The sequence below is a fragment of the Lutra lutra genome, chromosome 5, assembly GCF_902655055.1.
Source record: "Lutra lutra chromosome 5, mLutLut1.2, whole genome shotgun sequence".
Lineage (NCBI taxonomy): Eukaryota > Metazoa > Chordata > Mammalia > Carnivora > Mustelidae > Lutra > Lutra lutra.
In genome coordinates, this window is record NC_062282.1 from 76,962,662 (window position 1) to 76,983,314 (window position 20,653).

Consider the following 20,653-nt stretch of genomic DNA (forward strand, 5'->3'; position numbering starts at 1 on the left):
GACAGAGAGAGATCACAAGTAGGCAGAGAGACATGCAGAAGGGAGGGGGGTAAAGGCTTCCAGCTAAGCAGAGAGCCTGACGTGGGGCTCCATCCCAGGACCCGGAGATCATGACCTGAGCCAAAGGCAGAGGCTTAACCCACTGAGCCACCCAAGCACCCCAGCACTGGACTCCTGATTTCCACTAGGGTCTGATCTCAGGGTTGTGAGATCGAGCCCTGCGTCAGGCTCCATGCTCAGCAGTCTGCTTGAGTTTCTCTCTTTCTGCCTTTGTCCTTCCCCACTGCTTACATTCTCTCAAAGAATATAAATACTTAAAAATAAATAAATAAATACAATCCTTTTTTAAAAACTATTAAACAATTCTTGAATCAAATAGGAAATGCAAAATGAAATTGCAGAATTCTTATAAAAAACACTAAAAACACTATACAGCAGAATCTATGAGAAAGTCAAATGCCAGAGGAAAATCAAGAGCCTTAAATTTATCAATAAAAATCAAGACTGAAAAACTGATTTTAGCATGTAACTCAAAAAGTTAGAAAAGAACAATAAATAGAAAAAAACCAGAAATAAAGATAAAAACAGAATTAATGAGTGGCAAATACAAAGTTGTATAAATAAGTAAAATGGCTGGTTCTTTGAAAAGATGAGTGGGAAGAAACTATTAGCCAACAAACATGCAATAAGACGGAGAAAGCATAAACATGCATAGTAAGAAACTGCAATGGGAGAAATCATGAAGAAACAAGTAACTGGAGAAAGAAGAAAGCTGGAGGCATAATACACCCTGATTTCAAATTATATTGCAAAGATGTTGGGGCATCTGCGTGGCTTAGTCAGTTAAGTATCAGACTCTTGATTTCCACTCAAGTCATGATCTCAGGGTTGTTAGATCAAGTCCTGCATCTGGCTCTGTGCTGGGCATGGAGCCTCCTTGAGATTGTCTTTCTCCTTTTCCCTCTGCCCCTCTCTCAGCCAGCTTGTGCTCTCTCTCTAAAAAACAAGAAGAAAAAAAAAAATGACAAAACCCAGAGCTTTGGCAATCTAAATATCTGGTATTTGCATAAGAAGAGACACAAAACCAATGGAATAAACTAGAGAGTCCAGAAATAAACCCTCGCATATATGACCAATTAATTTATGACAAAAGTGCCAAGAATTTACACTGGGGAAGAGACAATCTCTTCAATAAATGGTGCTGGGGAAACTAGAGAGCCACATGCAAAAGAGCAAAACTGGACCAATATCTTACATAAAATTTACATAAAATTAACACAAAATGGACTAAAGACTTGAACATTAAGACCCAAAACCATAAAATTCTCTTGGAAGACAACACAGGCAGTAAGTTCCTTGTCATCAGTTGCAGTGATGACTTTTTGGATCTGAAACCAAAAACAAAGGCAGCAAAAGCAAAAACAAAACAAAAGCAAAACAAAACAGACTACAGCAAGTTAAAAAGCTTCTGTGTAGCAAAGGAGATAATTAACAAAATGAAAAGGCAACCTACTGCATAGAAGAAAATATTTGCAAATTATGTATCTGATAAGGAGTTGCTATCCAAAATATGTAAAGAACTCATACAACTCAGTAACGCAACAAAACAATCCAACTGGAAAATGAACAGAGGATCTGAATAGACATTTGTCCAAAAAAGACAGAGATGGTCAACAGGTACATGAAAAGGTGCTCAACATTACTAATCACCAGGGAAATGTCAATCAAAACCACAATGAGCTATCACCTCCACTAATCAAAATGTCTGTCGTCAAAAAGACAAGAGATATCAAGTATTGTCAAAGATGTGGAGTAAAGGGAACTCTTGTGCACTGTTGGTGGAAATGAAAACTGGTGCAGCCACTGTGGAAAACAATACGGAGGTTCCTCAAAAAGTTAAAATTGGAACATACGATTATCAGTAATTCCACTTCTGGGTATTTATCTGAAGGGGATACAAATGCTTAATTCTAAGAGATATCCAAGCCATGTTCATTGCAGCATTATTTAGAATAGCCAAGGGATGGAAATAAGTGTCCATCAATGAATGAATGGATAAAGAAATGGATATATAGAGAGGAATATTACTCAGCCATTAAAAAAAGGGAAATGTGGCCACTTGCAACAATATGGATAAATCTGGAGAACGTTATTTTAAGTGAAATAAGAGAAAGATAAATACTGTATGATCTCATATGTGGAATCTAAAAACAACAAACAACAAAAAACTGAACTCATAGAGAACAGACTGGTGATTGAAGAGGAGGAGGGGTGGGGAGTTGGTAAAATGGGTGAAGGTGATCAAAAGGAACAAACTTCCAGTTATAAAATAAGTTCTGGGGATGGATGTACAGCATGATTACAATTAATAATACCATATTATACATTTGAAAGTTACTAAGAGAGTAGATCTTAAAAATTCCTATCACAGGAAAAAAATCTGTAACTGTGTAGTGATGGATGTTAACTATTAACTACACTTACTACAGTGATCATTTCACAATTTTTACATATACAAAATCTTCATGTTGTACCCTGGAAAAAAATCACTAAGAGACTTTTTTGTATAACTCTATGCAAATAACGTTTGAAAAACTGAATGCAGTGGGTAATTTTTCTCTGAAAATAAATTCACCAAATCTGAGCCCAGAATAGAATTTACAAAGGCTAAACAAATCTACTCTGTAGAGTAGTATAAAGTCATCAGAGCTACCTGAAAAATAAATTGGGCCCAGAATGCTTCACAAAGGAATTTTATCAGATTTGTAAGGAATAAAGAGTTTCAATCTATTTAAACTGTTCCAGAAAAAAAGGAAAAATGGAAACCCTCCAAATTACTTTTATAAAATGGCTATAGTCATTATGTAAAATGACTATATATGTGTATGTATGTACATACACACATAAAAATAACTATATATACACTATATATACACACACAAACACATATCACTTCCAAATTTTGATCAGAAATCCTACATAAAGTATTAGCAACAGAATCTAACAGAACACAATAATATATCACGATTCAACAGGGTTGAAAGACTGGAAAAATGGTTTAAAATTGGTAATCAACTAACTAACATAATTCATTCCATTAACAGATCCAAAAGGAAAGTTGCATGATCATTTTCCACAGATGCTGGGTATTTGATAAGATTGAGCATCCAATCTTAGGGGGACAACAAAATAAAACAAAACAGAACAGAACAAAACAGAAATCAATGGACACTTCCTTGATATGGTGAAAACATATTTATTTCACCCCAAGCTAGCACCTTACTTAACAGGGGAACACTGGACATGTCAGGAACAAGAAAGGATATACTGGAGGGATCAGCCAAAAACAATTAAGAAAAATAAACTAGAAGTGTAAGAATTGGGAGAGAAGAGATATAAACAACATTTACTTGACATATGATTCTTTTAAGTTTCCTAGGTATGCATGTTTCCTAGGTATTCAAGTACAAGAATTCAATAAAGCAATAATAAAAAATAATTTACATAGTTATGTCATATATGCAAACACCAACCAGTTCATTAAAAATTATAATACTCTGTAATAGCAACATAATAGAAAATGCAAAAATAAAATAAAAACAAAATAGAAAAGAATGTGTGTTTAAAACCAAGATAAGGAAATTTAAAGCATCCTTTAAAGACACAAAAATACATTTGACCAAATATGAATATATACTTTCAGTCAGGACCTAATCAGGAAAATGGAATACACATTATATATTTTTTATTTATTATTTTTTCTTTTTTAAGATTTTGAGAGAGAGAGCACAAAGGGAGAATGAGAGGGAGAAGCAGACCCCACTGAGCAGAGAGCCGAGGACCCTGAGATCATTACCTGAGCTGAAGACAGATGCCACCCAGATGCCCCACATTATAGATTTTATAAAGAAAAAATTTACTATAGGGAACTGGTTATATGGGCACTGGAAGGCAGAGAAAGTAAAAACACTGATGCAGCTCATACTGTAGGAAGATGCTACCACACCCAAGGCTAAGGTTGCAAAAGGTGAACTTATTTAAACCTCATCTTAAAGTAGGAGGAGCCTACGGAGCTGTTGTTCAGACCTCTGCAGGTAATCCCCATCGCAATCCTGCTGCTACTGTTTCTGAGGGAGTATGATGAGCCTGGTTCTGGATATGCCCAAAGACCTTGGACTGCTGTAGCCAGGTGCCAACCACAGCTGCTGGCGAGGACTACCATTTGCAGAAACAATGCTGAGAGATGAAAACCCAAATCCTTCACCCTGCCATCCTCCACTAAGGCAGAACCTAACAAGCCAGTAGCCAGAGTCTGGGGAAAGAGGTTTGTGAAACCGGAGACCTAGCATCATAGAGCATAAAAGGGCAAATTGTGAGTTGAGAGAAATCAGCTAAATAGTAGGTCCAGAAGACCCTTTTGGCTATTTAGTATACACATTTGAACTTGCATAAAATGACATTAACTATTTTTCATGGTTCCATCCAATAAAGTAGAACTATCCTTTATACAAATGAAGGCACTTTTATCCTCTCCCCTGAAAGGAAGAAGCAAAATCCCAACAGTAATTGTGTCTATCTCTGGGTGATGTTAAGACCTTTCCTAATGATATCACAATTCCTTAAGAACTTAATGTTTAAAACTACATATACCCTGAGATCAAGAGTTGCATGCTCATACCGACTACACCAACCAGGCATCCCTAAACTACAAAGTTTATTTCAGGACATAAAACAGGCATCCCCCAGAGAATTCCCTGGATACCACATCTAGCCCTCTCTGCACCTGTTTTGCAGCAACCAATTTTCCCTTGGTACTCAGTTCAGGGAGTACCTACTTGTTTGCTTGCTGGGTCAGCAGCCTAAGGAATGTCAAATGGCCAGATGGTAGTCTCACATTCTTAGTTATTATGTCCCCTGGTGCAAGCATACTATCTCTGATGTTGGCTGCCAAATAGCACAGCCACTGTGAACACTAAATTAATGCAGGGACAACAGGAAGTGACAGCAAACATCTGTAGGGAAGAGGTGAGGTGATTAGAACTTGAAACTTGGGAGAAAATGCCCCCAGAACTGCCACCTTGCTTTTAAGAAAGGGTGCCACTTTCCTGTGGACATCAAGGCAGGCTTCACATAGTGATGGTTGAGATGGTTTTTTTAAAGGATGAGTCAAGTTTACTAGGCAGTCCATTTAACCCATACATACTATATTATAACAGGCCTGGTCATTTAGAAATAGTTGCATGTTCTACCACTTTAACACCACATTAAAAGTGTGAGTTATGTCAAAACATGAATGCTATAATGTGGCCAAAATAAAACTAGGAAGATTGAAAGCCATCCTTTCCTACTTCTGCTGTGTTGGTTTACAGGACAGACACTGATAGTTTCTCTGACCAAAACAGCACACATTTATCAAATAAAACAGTGGACCAACTTAGGCATCACCATCCTCTCTGGGCAAAGTCATCAGAATCCTTATAAAGGGATCAACTTTGGTACTTCACAGTATTGCTGAAGCAGGGCAGTATGGTTCTGATTCACTAGTCTGTGGATCATATCTGGGTGCAAGGTCTCTCTCTCTCTCTTTTTAATATTTATTTATTTATTTATTTGAGAGAAAGAGCGAGAGCAGAAGCTGGAGGAGTGGCAGGCAGAGGGCGAAGCAGGCTTCCTGCTGAGAAGGGAGCCCAATGTGGGACTCAATCCCAGTACCCTGGGATCATGACCTGAGCCAAGGGCAAACACTTAACTGACTAAGCTACCCAGGCACCCCTCCTCTTTCCTTTTTTTTTTTTTTTATTAAGTGCTGTCCCTATTTTCTACAACGTAAGAGTGCATTTTTCCTGAAGTTGCAGAAGTTATTTGAACACTAAAAGGGAAGTGGGTGGTAGTGAGGACAAAACACAGGAAGGACTCTTTAGAAGCAGAGACAAATGTAGCAACAAGAATTTTCTGTTATGAGGAACTTATTTTGGGGCCTGTGGGCAGACTACAGTGCACAATTGATGCAGTAATCCTGAAAAGGGGACTGGGGGCTGATAGACAGACTGCAGAGGTCTGGCTTTGAAGCAGCTGGGAGGGCAAATACCCACAGATATACTTGGAAATACATTTGCTTCATTACACAGCAGTACAGAAAAGAACAGCTCAGCTTCACCCAAGTGAAGAACAGAGAACATGAGAAATTCAGCTGCAGAGACAGAGGGGAAGAGGCAGTGAAACGAGAACAAGCTGATGATATTTAATTTAAAAAAAAAACCTTAACTCTGGTGAACAGTTCTAACATCAAGCCCTCTCAAGTGAATCTGCTGATGCACAGATCTTAAAGCGAGGAAGGGCAAAACTCCAGTGGGGCTCAAAACCACAGCCCTGGAGAGACCAGTTTAAGATGATCAATGCCATGATGCTTGGGTACCAACTATGCTTGTCCTCTGACTTGACAGGAGATTCAAAGTGCAAAGCAGATGAAAAAGTGGAAAGAGAGGCTTGAGAAAAAGTATTATTCTGCAGAAATTCAAGATGACTACCAGCCAGTCACTCAACAGGAATTTCGAGAGTAAGTATATGTTCTAACCAGGGTACCGTGGGATATCCTGATATGGGGACTGAGACCATGAGTTACGTTTTTTTTTTCCCCCTAAAACTAGACCTTACAGAGACGGCACCACTTTTCTCATCTTTTTACCTAACTTTGAAATTAAACAGAAAGCCCAAGACTCTATTTAAATTTAAGGTGAGAGTGAAACCAATTGTTTTTATCCTTATTATCTCCAAACAGGTACTGCCACTTATATTTGATATGCATAGCAAACACTGTTCTCCAATTTTAGAATAAAAGATCCAAACTTGGCCACACTAGGCATGTTTTAGAAGCTTGAAATACTATCCTCCCACTCCCAAGTACTTCATGAATAACCTGCTGACTCTTTAGGCACAAAGGTATGTTACTCATTCTCTGCTTCCTTCTAAATTATTCTCTAGACTCTTTTTATATGCCGTGGAGCTGGAGAAAGAATTACACTATGTCAGTCTAAAACTAAACCGAGTGATGAGAAAGATTTCAACTCTACCAGCTTGAGAGAAGTGGAGGTGAGAACCTCGGATATGATCACTGAGCTTTTTTTTTTTTTTTTGGATCATTGAGAATTTCTAACAAAAATTTATCCTTGTGCTATTTACTAAACATGTCCCCATTATAGGTACATTTTAAAAAGCACTACACCACCTATCAGCAAACTATCATCAGAGTCTATGATAATCTCAGAAGATTTCTAGAAATTAAGTACCCCTGAATGGGACCTACCATACAAGCCATGTATATTACAGCACTTTGTCCAGAGTATACACACAGTTAGACATGAAGGATTTTATTAGATTCATTAAATTCTAGCAATGTGAAGATAAAGTACAAAATGCTGCTGCTTATGGTTCATGGGGAAGATCTCTAATTAATAGGTGACTAAGTAGGTAAAGACAGTTTTCCCAGTGTTACCTAGAATATAGAAACTGTTGATTTTTTTCATCACATATCAGGTTCTAACTTCTTCTGGCTACAGATAAATTAATAAATACTTAGGATTTTGGAAAACCATTAATGTAAGACCCCAAATAAAAGAATCTTACCTTCATTCTTCCCAGTTTGAGGTCACCTAGAAAAAGCTAAAATGTAGAAGACCAATCATCTACAAATATTTCACTAGTATTTTCAAACTGGAAATTCATCCAGAAAGTTCCTAAAGGAACTCATTTGAAGTTTTTTAAAAGTTTTCCTCAACCACTCTAAAAAGCAAAATATACTCTGAAAAATAAAGAGCAAGGTAGGAGTATCAGGGTTATGAGAAGTCAACTTAATGTATAAGAGGGAGGAATGAGGGTACTGCAAAAAGCCCTGTCTGGGTGGTTGGCAAGTTGTGTGAAGGAACTCTCTTAATTTCTTCAGTGGGTTACACAAGCCCTCCTAGAAGAGCCGTATGTTCTCTTAGCCCAAACATCATCTGACCATAGTACTCAACTTCCAAATTGATGCTCAATAGATGTTAAATCTACCCCCTCCCTCAGGCCAGCCTCTTCTCTGAGAAAACCGTACCTTAAGTTTGCTCAGTAGGGTAATTCACTGCAACAAGAAATGCTGGCTGTTCTCCCTGCATATCTTCTCCCTAGATTTCCACACGGCAATCAACAACATAGCCTTTCCTTGTCTTACCAATCCCCAGAGCTGTAGCCAGTCAAGTGGTTTAGCAACCCTGTCGTCCCCCAATATGGTCCCTCGCTGAGGTAACTCAAACAAAGCCTAAGAACATTAAGGCAAGGAAAAACTTAAGGTCTTTTTAACATCTAGTGAAGACAAAACAAAAAACATCTACATGACTTGGTTCAGGTTCTTTTATTACAAAAGTCTATACAATGAAGTGCCAGACACAGCAATGCAATTATATTGGTGGTCATATATATCTATATATTACTTGTATATAGATATAGTTTTTACTTGTACCAACGTAAAACTATCACAAACTGCCTAATTCTACCACCTACTGCTTAACTATGACACACAATACTGTCACATAGCATGTAAGTGCTGCCATGCCACTTGGATCTATTCTACCTGCAGCCAAACATGAACAGTGAATAACCAACACCATGAAGCAGCTGTTAATTCTAAAATGAAACCAGTCAGGCCACTGACTTATAAAAATATGGTACTCATATAGATTTAGCATTATAAAGAAGGAATATATTATTTAAAACATTTAAATAGTGCATATGGACATTTTTGCATGTGGTATATAAAACATTCATATAAAACAATATACAGTGCACATTAAATTCGATGTTTGGATATACTCCCTTCTAAAGACTGAAAGAAATTAAATGCACACTGCATGCTGGATTCAAATCAAAGTGATACTTCTTTTGGCATTTTCAATTTCATTTTTTCTAGGTACACATTATGAATAACCTAGCTGTATCAAAAGGAAACCACAAGAAAAGGGCTGGATTTAGTGCTTTATTCCCCAACTACATGTTCACCACCAATGAACATTCCCTCCCCTCCCCCAAAAAAGGCATTGCACACACAGATGAAATGTGAAATCCTAGACACACTACTTATTATCAAGCTACTTCATGTGCTTACTATGTAAGAGTGCCAGAAGTCTGAGGTTCATGCTTCCCTCACTTGATTAAAGAATGTCACAGAAGTCCCCATTTTTATATGGAACTGTTAATATCAGCTAGTTAAGAAAACCATGCATGAGTCAATGCATGCAAAACATGGGCACAAAGTGAGACACTCATCAATCCAAAAAAGCACCAGGAAAAAAATTAACACTTACATTAAGCCTGACCAGAATATGCTGTTATTGACTATATTCTTAGCTCAAATAAAGTCACCAATCTGTGAAAATGATTAGCAGAATGATACCAGAAGAGTACTTGAAGAAAAGCCATGCAAAGCCAAAGAAAAAAAAGATAAGCTTAAGAGTATATGACAAGGGGCATACCACTACAGAACTGCTTTAAACAGCATGTGACTGAGCAAAAGGGCTCCTGTCAGAGGGTGTTTTCTTTACAGATTTTTCTGATTAAAAAAGGAAAAAAGATGCAACCCCCAGAAGGTACACGTACAAATGCAGTGGTATAGCCCTTGTGAAGAAAAGATTTAATTCAGGCATAATGATTCTTTCGTCAACTTAGGCCCATCTAATTGAACACACAAATCTGAGCACCATCCGTGTTCCTACATAGACATGGCTATTTTCTCACATTATCTGGAGGTGGGTAGGGGGAAAAAAATACAGGATCTGATCCAGACAAATCACATCATCACCAGCTAATAAACAGTAACTGAGGAAACAAACAGAAACTTATGTCCCGTAGGCAGCATGTGATATGATTCAGTTCTGTGTAGGATGTGTGGTGTGTGTTTTCACTATACTATTAAACAAGGTCACTTTTTGGTCTGCCCTCTGTTATCTTCATCCAGGAGCTGTGTGACCACTGAATTGCAAAATTTTGCTAACATACTACCTGTGAGAAAGTGTCACTTTGGAAATTAAACAGAAATGTGTTCCACAGTAGGACTTGAAATTTCAGTTGATTTTGGTTTTCTAAGAAAACATAGGACATAGTTGCATATGTGCACATTTATAGGCTTTTCTTTCAAATTTTCAGTCATTCTGTAAGAAAAAGGCAACCGAAGAATTCAATGTGAAGATGTTCCTCTCAATTTTCTTCAGTAATTAAAAAAATAATAAAAATAAAGTTGGTGATAACAAAAAGCTCGTATCTCCAAAGTTCTTGAAGTTGAAAGAATAAAGTACTAGTCTTTTGCTAACAGGGTGTATTTGTAGTACTACAAAACAATGAAGAAAACTGGATGTTTGCTAAAGGTGGAGAGAACAGTCTGTGGTTAATATGGAACACCACGCTCCCTAGAGAGGGTCTACTTACCCTCCCATCTTTCTCTAGTGGCACCACAACCAAGTACAAAATGATACTCTCGGAGTGCCTGACAAAATGAACTCAAGTACCAGCCAACACACGATGATAGCTTCAGGGAATACAACTGATTTTTATGGTGTTTTCAAGGAGCATATTTTTATATGGATTTTGAAGAATCTTGTTTGCTGATAAGAACTTCAAGAAGCCTGAGTTTGGCTTTAATTTTCTTGTACTCCTTGTACTCCTCAAGCACTGGAACACGATCTTCTTTCTGGGCATTCCTAGGGTAGAAAGTAAAATCTGTAATATTCTAGAAATCATCTGAAAAATAAAGTCCCAGAAGTTATCCTAATGTTAGAGACAATGTTACCAAATGTAAATTCAAATAAAAAAATTCCTCTGCAAGAAAGAACTAGCTCCCCCCATCTGCAAGGAATATTCCTAAAATACTTCTGTTTTTGATGAATTTCTCTATTGACAGATTAAATAATGCTAAACTTAACAATGATCATTGCAGAGAACTAGGAAGTAACCAAATATTTTAGTAAGATACACACTGCTAGACTCTGTCAGGTCACTGAGTGTATATTAAGTGGCAGAGGACTACAGCCAGTCATTTTGTACATTTAGAAGGTCCTTGAAAAATGCATTCTTACACTTAGATTTTTTTTTTAACCGTTTTTGCCAACTATATAGAAGACTCTCTAAGTAAATTTTGGAATTTTTAACATAGCTACTGGCTTGGTAAGACTACCTAGTTACATACACGGAAAAACTTTTCTGAGGTCTAAGAGAATGCTCATTTCTGGCCACCATCTGAATTAGAATTTATTCTCCCTTTAAAAAAAAAAAAAGCCTTTTTTTTTAAGACTTTATTTATTTGACAGAGAGAGAAAGAGCACAAGCAGAGGGAGCAGCAGGCAGAGTGAGAGAAGCAGGCTCCCTGCTGAGCAGAAAGCCCGATGCAGAACTCAAACCCAGAACCCTAGGATCCCGACCTGAGCCGAAGGCAGCCGCTCAACCGACTGAGCCACCCAGACGTCCCTGTTTTTCTTCCTTTTTCAAAAGAGTTCCACTGGGTCAGCTATGCCCAAGTTAGAAAAAAGCACATGCCATACTATATTTTAGAAGCCCACTGTTGATTACCACCCTGTTATACATCTTAAAAAAGGGAAGCCTGGAATGGCCCAACATGCAGCCTAAGCAGCAACGGTCTCTGTCTAAGAATCCACACTAGCTGTGAGAATACCAGTCATGTTATAGGACCCTTTCTAAAAGGAAAAACAGGGGCGCCTGGGTGGTTCAGTTGGTTAATCATCTAACTCTTGATTTTGGCTCAGGTCGTGACCTCAGGTTCGTGAGATCAAGCCCCACCTTGGGCTCCATGCTCAGCAGAGAGCCTGCTTGGAATCTGCTTGAGATTCTCTCTCTCTCCCTCTGCCCCTCCCCCTTCTCTCTCTTTCTAAAATAAATAAATAAATCTTTAAAAAGAACAAAAAATAAAAGTAAAAGGAAAAAATCTTAATTCACAAATACTTCAAAAAGGTGAGAATGTAGACTTCAAAAACACAATGTAACGGCCATTCAACCAAGCCTCCTAGGACATCTGAAATATTCTATCAGATGTTGCTTACTCTATCTCTGACTTCTTGCCATTAATAGCAGAACTTCAAAGTAAAAAGGTATGTTTTTTACTTTTATTTTCAATGGTAATATCCTTATATGCACAATTCACTTCTATTCCTATACATCCCTTTAATGTAGCATATGGGCACCTATAAGTTCAAGGAGAAAGACGACTCAATTTTTATGATGTTCAACAAACCTTCCATTCTGTTGATAAAACGCTTCTTCAAATTCCCGTAATGTTTTGCGTAGTTTCTTTTTTTCAGCTCTGGCTTTCCAAAGTTGTTCCAGTAACTCAGGCCTAAAATTTAAATGGGAAAAAAAACATTATTCAAAGAACACTGTGATTCTTAGCAGGGGTTCAAACCCTGGCTGCAAACTAAAGTCAGTGGGGAGCATTTAGAATATCCCAATGCCTAATCTACAGCCCAGACCAACTAAATGTAGGAATAGCTGCAGGTAGGGCTCTACATCAATATTGGAGGGGTGGGGGGGATTTTTTTCCCAGGTGATCTTAAAGTGAAACCAAGGCTACTATGGAAAACAATATGAGGCTGCTCAAAAAATTAAAAACAAATACTGCATGATCCAGTATTTCCACTACTGGGTATTTACCCAAGGAAAACAAAAACATTAACTCGAAAAGATGAATGTACCCCTACGTTTACTGCATCATTATTTACAACAGCCAAGATATGGAAGCAGCCCAAGTGTCCATCAAAAGATGAATGGATAAAGAAGATGTGGTATGTGTATGCACGCCCACACACACACGGAATATTACTTGGCCATAAAAAAAGAATGAAATCTTGCCATTTCTAACAAGGAGGAACCTAGAGGGTATAAAGTGAAATGATTTAAGCCAGAGCTAGAAAAATTCCCTATGATTTCACTTATATGTGGAATTCAGAAAACAAAACAAACGATAACAGTTTCATGAATACAGGGAACACACTGGGTGGCTGAGAGGAACGGAGCTGGGCTGGGGTTAGGTAAAATAGGTGAAAGGGATTAGGAGGCACAAACTTCCAGTTATAAGTAAGTCACAGAGATGAAAGTGCAGCACAGAGAACATAGTCAATAACACTGCAGTAACATTGTATGTGACTACACTTTTTGTGGTGACCACCAAGTTAACAGAATTGTTCAGTCAACAATGCTGTATACCTGAAACTAATATAAGCATTATACGTTAATTATACTTTAATTTTAAAAAAAAGTGAAGCCAGGGCTGAAGACCACTGTCATACACCATTATCAGGGAGAGAAGATGATAGAGAATAAAGGTAACTCTCCGCTGGTTCCAGCATTCTATTATGAAACAAATGTCAGATTTTAGTTTCTTTCTTTCTTTCTTTCTTTTTTTTTTTTAAAGATTTTATTTATTTATTTATTTGACCGAGAGAGAGCACAAGTAGGCAGAGGGGCAGGCAGAGGGAGAAGGAGAAGCAGGCTCTCCAATGAGCTGGGAGCCCGATGTGGGGCTCGATCTCAGGATCCTGGGATCATGACCTGAGCTGAAGGCAGTCGCTTAACCAACTGAGCAATCCAGATGCCCCAGTTTCTTTAAAATTTTTAAAACACACTAATGTTTAATAAAGAAAATGTGAATGATGACAGTTATATACCATACCTTTTAAAAGAAAGAGGCATATCTCTTGAGCACACATTAATTCCCTCCAAGTGCCTGATTACTTAACACTGAATTTCTTGGCATGTAAATTTCTTTATACAAATAGATTTTTTTAAAAAATCACAAACCACCATACATACATAGAAGCTGCTCGAGTACTTGACAATCGGAGATCCAGAGCAAGTTTTTCTTGATTTTCTTCAACATCAGATTCAGAGTTTTCCAATGAAGATTGTGCCTGTACAGCAGTTTTCAGGATATCAGTTAGCTCAGAGGACAGGGTAACACCATCTTCTTCTTCTTCCTAAAAAGATATCAAACAGATAAACAGGCCATGACACTCAACTTTTTAAGAAAGATATCAGTGAATGATTTAAGGATTACCTTGATTTCTTCAAAAAAATGGGCAGTTTCTCCTTCTATGATTGGTTGTAACATCTGACCCCTTCGCTTGGAAGATGGAGATCCCTGTAACAATCAACATGGTTTCTACTTTAAACATTTAAAGCATTCAAAGAAAGCTTCATTCTGTATCGAACAGATACTAAACTTTATATTCAAAATCTTAACCAAACAATTTATATTTTTTTAGGAATTCCTTAGTATATTCATTTTTGTGATGTCTTCTTGTTATGTATGCACACAAATACTAAATTATCATTAATGTCTGGATAGCCTAAAAGATCTCATTCAATAAATAAAAAATAGGAAAGTATTACATGTAATTTTATTCAGAACATTTTCCTTTTTAAAGAGCCGTCAACTTTTTTGGTCTCAGGACACCTTTAAGCTCCGTTTAAAAAAGTAACAGCTTCACTGAGATATAATCCACATACCATTAAATTCACTCCTTTTAAGCGTCCAATTCAGTGGTTTTTAAATATTCACAAAGAACATTGTGAACATTTTTTTAAAAATCACCTCTAATTCCAAAATAGCTCATCGTCCCAAAAGAACTCTGTACTTATTAGTTATTAACTCATTTGCCCTCTCCCCCTATCCTGTGGCCAACACTTATCTACTCTGTCTCAATGGGCTGGCCTATTCTAGCTATTTCACATAAACGGAATCATAAAGCATGTGGCCTTCTGTATTTTGCTTCTCTCGCTCAGCATAATGTTTTTAAAATTTACCCATGTTGTAGCATGTTATTAGTACTTTCATTCCTTTATGGCTAATAATCCATTATACGGATATACCACATTTTGTTTATTCATCAGTTGCTGCACATTTCATTTTTTTCTACATTTTAGCCATTATGAAGGATGCTGCTATGAATATTTGTATGCAAGTTTTCATGTAGACATGTTTTCAATTCTCTCAAGCATAAAACAAGGAGGAGAACTGCTAGGTCAGATGATAACCCTGTTTAATTCTTTGAGGAAATGTCAAACTGTTTATCAAAGTGGGTGCACCATTTTACATTCACCAGCAGTGCATAATGTAAGCATTCCAATTTCTCCACATCCTGTCAACACTGTTATCTTTTCTCATTAAAGCTATCCTAGTGGGGGGACGCCTGGGTGGCTCAGTTGGTTGGACGACTGCCTTCAGCTCAGGTCATGATCCTGGAGTCCCAGGATCGAGTCCCGCATCGGGCTCCCAGCTCCATGGGGAGTCTGCTTCTCCCTTTGACCTTCTCCTTGCTCATGCTCTCTCTCACTGTCTCTCTCTCAAATAAATAAATAAAATCTTTAAAAAAAAAAAAAAAAAAAAAAAAGCTATCCTAGTGGGTATAAAGTGGTATCTGAATGTGGATTTATTTGCATTTCCTAATAACTAATGATGTTGATCTTCTTTTCATGTATTTAATGGCCATTTATATATCTTCTCTGGAGAAATGTGTATCAAATCCTTTGCCCAATTTTTTTCAAAAATATTTTTTTAGAGAGAAAGCACAAGTGAGCAAGTGGAGGAGAGGCAGAGCAGGAGAGAGAATCCCGAAGCTAAGTGCAGAGCCTCAAGTGGGGTTCAATCCCAGGACCCTGAGATCATAACCTGAGTTGAAATCAAGAGTCAGGTGCTTAACCAACTGAGCCACCCAGGACCCCTCCCCCATTTTTAACTGGGTTATTAATCTTTTTATTATTGAACTGAAAGAGTTCTTTATATACTCTAGATACCAGTCCCTTATCAGATACATGATATGCAAACATTTTCTCCCATTCTATAAGCTGTCTTTCCACTTTCAAAAATGTCCTTTGAGGGCGCCTGGGTGGCTCAGTGGGTTAAGCCGCTGCCTTCGGCTCAGGTCATGATCTCAGGGTCCTGGGATCGAGTCCCGCATCGGGCTCTCGGCTCAGCGGGGAGCCTGCTTCCCTCTCTCTCTCTCTCTCGCTCTGCCTGCCTCTCCGTCTACTTGTGATCTCTCTCTGTCAAATAAATAAATAAAATCTTTAAAAAAAAATGTCCTTTGATGCACAAAACTTTTTAATTTTGATGAGGTCCAATTTATTTATTTTTGTCAGTGTTTTTAGTGTTACATGCAAGAAAACACTGCCTAATTCAAGGTCACAAAGATTTATTCTTCTATTCCCTATTAGTTTTATAGTTTCAGTTCTTACATTCAGGTCAGTGAACCATTCTGAGTTAAATTTTGTGTCAGATAAAGGTCTACATTCATCTTTTTTGGGTATCAATATCCAACTGTACCAACCCCATTTGCTGAAAAAATTCTTTCCTACCAAACTGTCTTGGCTTAACTTTTATACCTCAAATTTCTCTGTATGATAATCATACTTAGGCATCTCTAAGATCTAGTCATACTTGCTATAGCTTCAGTTTATTAAAAACAAATCTGTGGAGTTCCAAAATTATTTTCATAAAATTCAAAGACTATTTGAATTTGAATTATGAATATGTCAATGAGACACAAAAATGCCTTGTAATCAAAGGATAAAATCCGTATTAAATAAATTGTCATATGCGCAAAGACTATAACCTATACAGGATTCCTTGCTCAAAAAAAATTGATTATATGTAAATCAAATAGTGCTGAGATGACCAATTAAAAAAAGCCATTTTAAAAAGGAATGTTTGTTTGAGGGTTAAATAAAAAATGCTCAGAAGGCCAATGTGAACCTTCTAACAATGAGTAGTAATAAGGTAGTCAAAGTCCAAAAGAAATCCCCATGCAAGTGGCTATTGATTTAAAAATGACCTTGCATGCCAGGTCACCTGGGTTGCTCAGTGGGTTAAAGCTTCTGCCTTCAGCTCAGGTCATGATCCCGGGGTCCTGGGATCAAGCCCCGCAACGGGCTCTCTGCTCAGCAGGGAGCCTGCTTCATCCTCTCTCTGTCTCTGCCTGCCTCTCTGCCTACTTGTCTGTCAAATAAGTAAATAAAATCTTAAAAAAAAAAAAATGACCTTGCATGCCTAAGCAAAGCATAGTTCCAATAAATTAATTCCTACAAAATGTTTCAGAATGGGCTACATGCTGTTTTCTATTTGAACCTGAAAGAAATCTAGAGTCCTACTACCTACTGGTTAATTTGGAGAAAGCACTTAATTTGCACCTAAGTATTAAGAGTTTTCATTTTTCTCTAACAATGTACACAAATGTAAAAAAGCATTATTTTGATACTTCTTCATTAAAAAAGATGAACTAAAAAAAATCATTTTATTAGATTGTGCAATTAAATCTTCATGACAGCCATCATAAAACTGATGTATTTTCAAACACAAGAATTTAAACTGAAACAAACTATGCCAGGGTCTGAAATATGTTTGTTTGTTTGTTTGTTTGTTTAATTCTACAAGGTAGATGACCCCGGGCATATCACTCCTCAGTCCCAGTTTCATCATCTGTGAATTGAGGCTATCTTCTGCTACCTGTTGTGACTTGTCAGGATTTAATGACATCTTCTTCATTTAATGACATACATAAAACACTTTTACAAGTGCCTGGGAGATGGTAGGTAGGCACTGATTAATTGCCTATTCTTTTAAAAGCAGTAACCTCACCTTACAAATACAATTCTTGCTACCTTAGCTGTATATTTTTCCAATACACCAACACAATATATTTTTCAAAGGACAAGTTTTGGTAAAATGAACTAGACAAATCTTCGTGTGTTTTACTCACAAGAACAGGAGTGATGCTAATTCTTGTCAGCATCTGTTTTACAAGTCTGTATCTCTCATAGAGAGGTTTCACGATGTGCCTTTCTTCTCTGGTCACCTAAAGTAAAAAAATTAAAATTACCAAGTCATCAGAAATTTTAAACATTAAGCAACATGACTTTCTCCCAATTTTAAGAAGTTATTTTAAATAAGTAGACAATCTCCTCAACGGAGGAAGCAATGCTCTACAAAGCAGCTCTGAAGATGTGGGCCACTGAAGAAATTTGTGCTCTTTGTTAGGGTAGAAAATCAAATCTTTTTAGCAAAAGAGACATTTACCGGCCTTCCATGTTGACTTTCATAGTAAAGAAGACTTTTTTGGAGAGACGTTTTCTCTTCTATCAAATGATCTTTTGTCATTTTCTAGAATTTAAAAGAAAAAACAAAACAAAACAAAACACTCTCATTGGCACCATGATTATGTTCCTCAATCCCACAATGTAAAGAATTAGGGTGAAAGGGCAGCCCATCACCACTCCAGCGCAGGCTAACAAGAAATACAGCCTTTACAGACAGTAGTTTTCAATCTCTTGTAAAATCTGGTCTCCCAGTAAATAGATATCCACTCTCTTTGGTGGCTTACTTCTATTTTATCTGAACAAATTATGAATACCGGCTTAGTAACCTTGGATAAGTTACTTAAATTCTTTTTGTCATATAAACCAGTATTTCTACTAAACAATTAAAATCTGGGGCGCCTGGGTGGCTCAGTGGGTTAAGCCGCTGCCTTCGGCTCAGGTCATGATCTCAGGGTCCTGGGATCGAGTCCCGCATCGGGCTCTCTGCTCAGCGGGGAGCCTGCTTCCCTCTCTCTCTGCCTGCCTCTCTGTCTACTTGTGATCTCTCTCTGTCAGGTAAATAAATAAAATCTTTAAAAAAAAAAAAAAATCTGACAGCAGTATAATGGAAAGATCCTGAAAAAGTACAACACTGCCAATGTGTGACCTAGACTTCTAATCTATGAGCTCATTTTCCCTTCCTATGACGCTTTCTTTACAGTGCAATACTCACCTCCTACCTTTTAGTACTCTAAATTAAAGAGGAGGAAGGACATCCCAACTTTATTTGCCCAAAGAACCTTCCCACTTTGTTTCACTGGCCACCTTTTAACATCCCAATGAACCAATGTTCCACAGAATACCCTTTGGATTCTAGACCAAATAAACTCTCATTCCTAGGATTAGATGATACTGCCCTGTTTCTCAGCAGAGTAGAACAGAGGTTAAAAAAAAATCACTGGATGATATCTTCCTGTAACAAATATAACTTTAGATTATGTAAATCCAGTAGAGGACAGCTAGGGGTAAACTGTAAAACACTATGATTTCAACGTCAAGCTTGCACCTTAAACCTAGGACAAAGTATCTGAATAAAGCTAATCCAATCAAAATCATTTCTAGAAAAAGGGGTGGAGAGAGGGGAAAGGAGGTTGGTTGATCTGACACAAAACTGAAAAATAAAAAAGCTGAGGGAAGGGAGTGATCAAAATTTCTAATCCAGCCCTGTTCAAGGGAGACAAACAATCCAATATTTAAGTCATGAAAGAGGTATACTCTGTTGTCAAGGCAGGAATGAGCATCAGGGTTCATCACTGCCTAGACAAAAGTTCACATGAGACCATCTCCGTACTCTCCCAGCAGACCTCATTTAATAAATAAAGTGGGTTGCCAAATGCTTTTGACCAGGACTCCCCTAGGCATGGGCTCTGAGTAATGGTTTTTCAAAAATATTCATTTATTCAATCCTCACAACAACCATACTGTCTTAGTATTTTAATGGACATAATCATATCCCTTTAAGTCATTAGACAGTTGAAGGGACTCAGGGGCAGAATGCAAATAATATGAGTCAGAGCCTGGCAAAAGCTAACAGCACAATACCTGTAAGTATCAAGACACAAGGCCGAGATTCAAGCTCAGTTATGTTTAGGCTCTTTATACACTCATTTTGCCAACTGTCCCAGTAAAAATGAACAGATCAGGATTCTAGCTTTTTCGGTTTTACATTTTTTTTTTTTTTTTAAGATTTTATTTCTAAGTAATGTGTACACCCAATGTGGGGCTCAGAACTCCTAACACCAAGATCAAGAGTTGCATGCTCTACCAACTGAGCCAGCCAGGTGCCCTTTAGTTTTACTACTGTGATTCACTCCCAGAAAGTCTGGTCATTTCTGGTGTGCAGATAAAAACATGTTGTTTACCTACAAACTTGGGGAGCAGACTCAGGCCAGTAAGACTACCTACAATCTCTATGCCACTGGGGTACTTCTTTTCAGGGATTCTAAAGGCTAGTCTGGGTAAAAAGCATAGCTCAAGATTACTTTGATATCTTCCGGAAGACACCGTTCAACACGTTTTTCTTTCAGTCTTTTCAGAATAAGTTCAAGTGTTGCTTCCTTAGATGGCTTCTTCTCCTTCTGAATGACCCTGGATTCATCTTCATTCTCTTCATCTTCATGGTACAGAGACGAGCCAAAGCTTTTTGGAAGAGTGTTACTACGTGGGCGTGTCTGAGGTACAAATTCTCCATCAGAGCTTTTGTGTTTTGCATCTACATTTCAGAAGCAAGAGGACACACAGATCAGTAATAATGATTTTGTTAAAGATGCAAAGAGTAATAAGCAAGATATACAACAAGAAAGTAGACATTAACAGCACACAGGCTCTGGTATTTCAAGGTTACATGAAATACTGAAATTCTGTATGTGGCAAGCTATTCCATTCATTCTTTTAACGGTAATTCATAGAAAGCCTTACCATAAAGTGAGATTTTCTGGTAAGCATTGGTGGTACAGTAGTAAACAAACAGACATCGTCCCTGTTCTCATGGAGC

The 20,653-nt window shown here is 37.6% G+C and overlaps 2 protein-coding genes across 12 annotated transcripts in view; one reads left to right on the plus strand and one right to left on the minus strand.

Annotated features, from left to right (window-relative positions):
- PKD2L2 (polycystin 2 like 2, transient receptor potential cation channel) overlaps window positions 1–10,280 on the plus strand; it is a 43,883-nt gene extending 33,603 nt beyond the window's left edge. For 4 of the 5 annotated variants that reach the window (XM_047729675.1, XM_047729679.1, XM_047729678.1 and 1 more), the window contains 3 exons: window positions 6,444–6,556; window positions 6,982–7,089; window positions 9,983–10,096. In XM_047729675.1, the coding sequence (XP_047585631.1) occupies window positions 6,444–6,556; window positions 6,982–7,078 (210 nt within the window). In that variant the 3' untranslated portion in view covers window positions 7,079–7,089; window positions 9,983–10,096. Of the gene's footprint in view, window positions 1–6,443; window positions 6,557–6,981; window positions 7,090–9,982; window positions 10,097–10,170 lie in introns of those variants that run through there. The other variant, XM_047729676.1, reaches the window with a different exon arrangement.
- Window positions 8,361–20,653, minus strand: part of FAM13B (family with sequence similarity 13 member B) — an 87,673-nt gene continuing 75,380 nt past the window's right edge. For all 7 annotated transcript variants that reach the window (XM_047729670.1, XM_047729668.1, XM_047729671.1 and 4 more), the window contains 7 exons: window positions 20,142–20,371; window positions 18,101–18,184; window positions 17,784–17,879; window positions 14,084–14,167; window positions 13,840–14,003; window positions 12,266–12,367; window positions 8,361–10,721 (listed from right to left, as the gene is read on the minus strand). In XM_047729670.1, coding sequence (XP_047585626.1) covers window positions 10,598–10,721; window positions 12,266–12,367; window positions 13,840–14,003; window positions 14,084–14,167; window positions 17,784–17,879; window positions 18,101–18,184; window positions 20,142–20,371 — 884 coding nt within the window. In that variant the 3' untranslated portion in view covers window positions 8,361–10,597. The remainder of the gene's footprint in view (window positions 10,722–12,265; window positions 12,368–13,839; window positions 14,004–14,083; window positions 14,168–17,783; window positions 17,880–18,100; window positions 18,185–20,141; window positions 20,372–20,653) is intronic.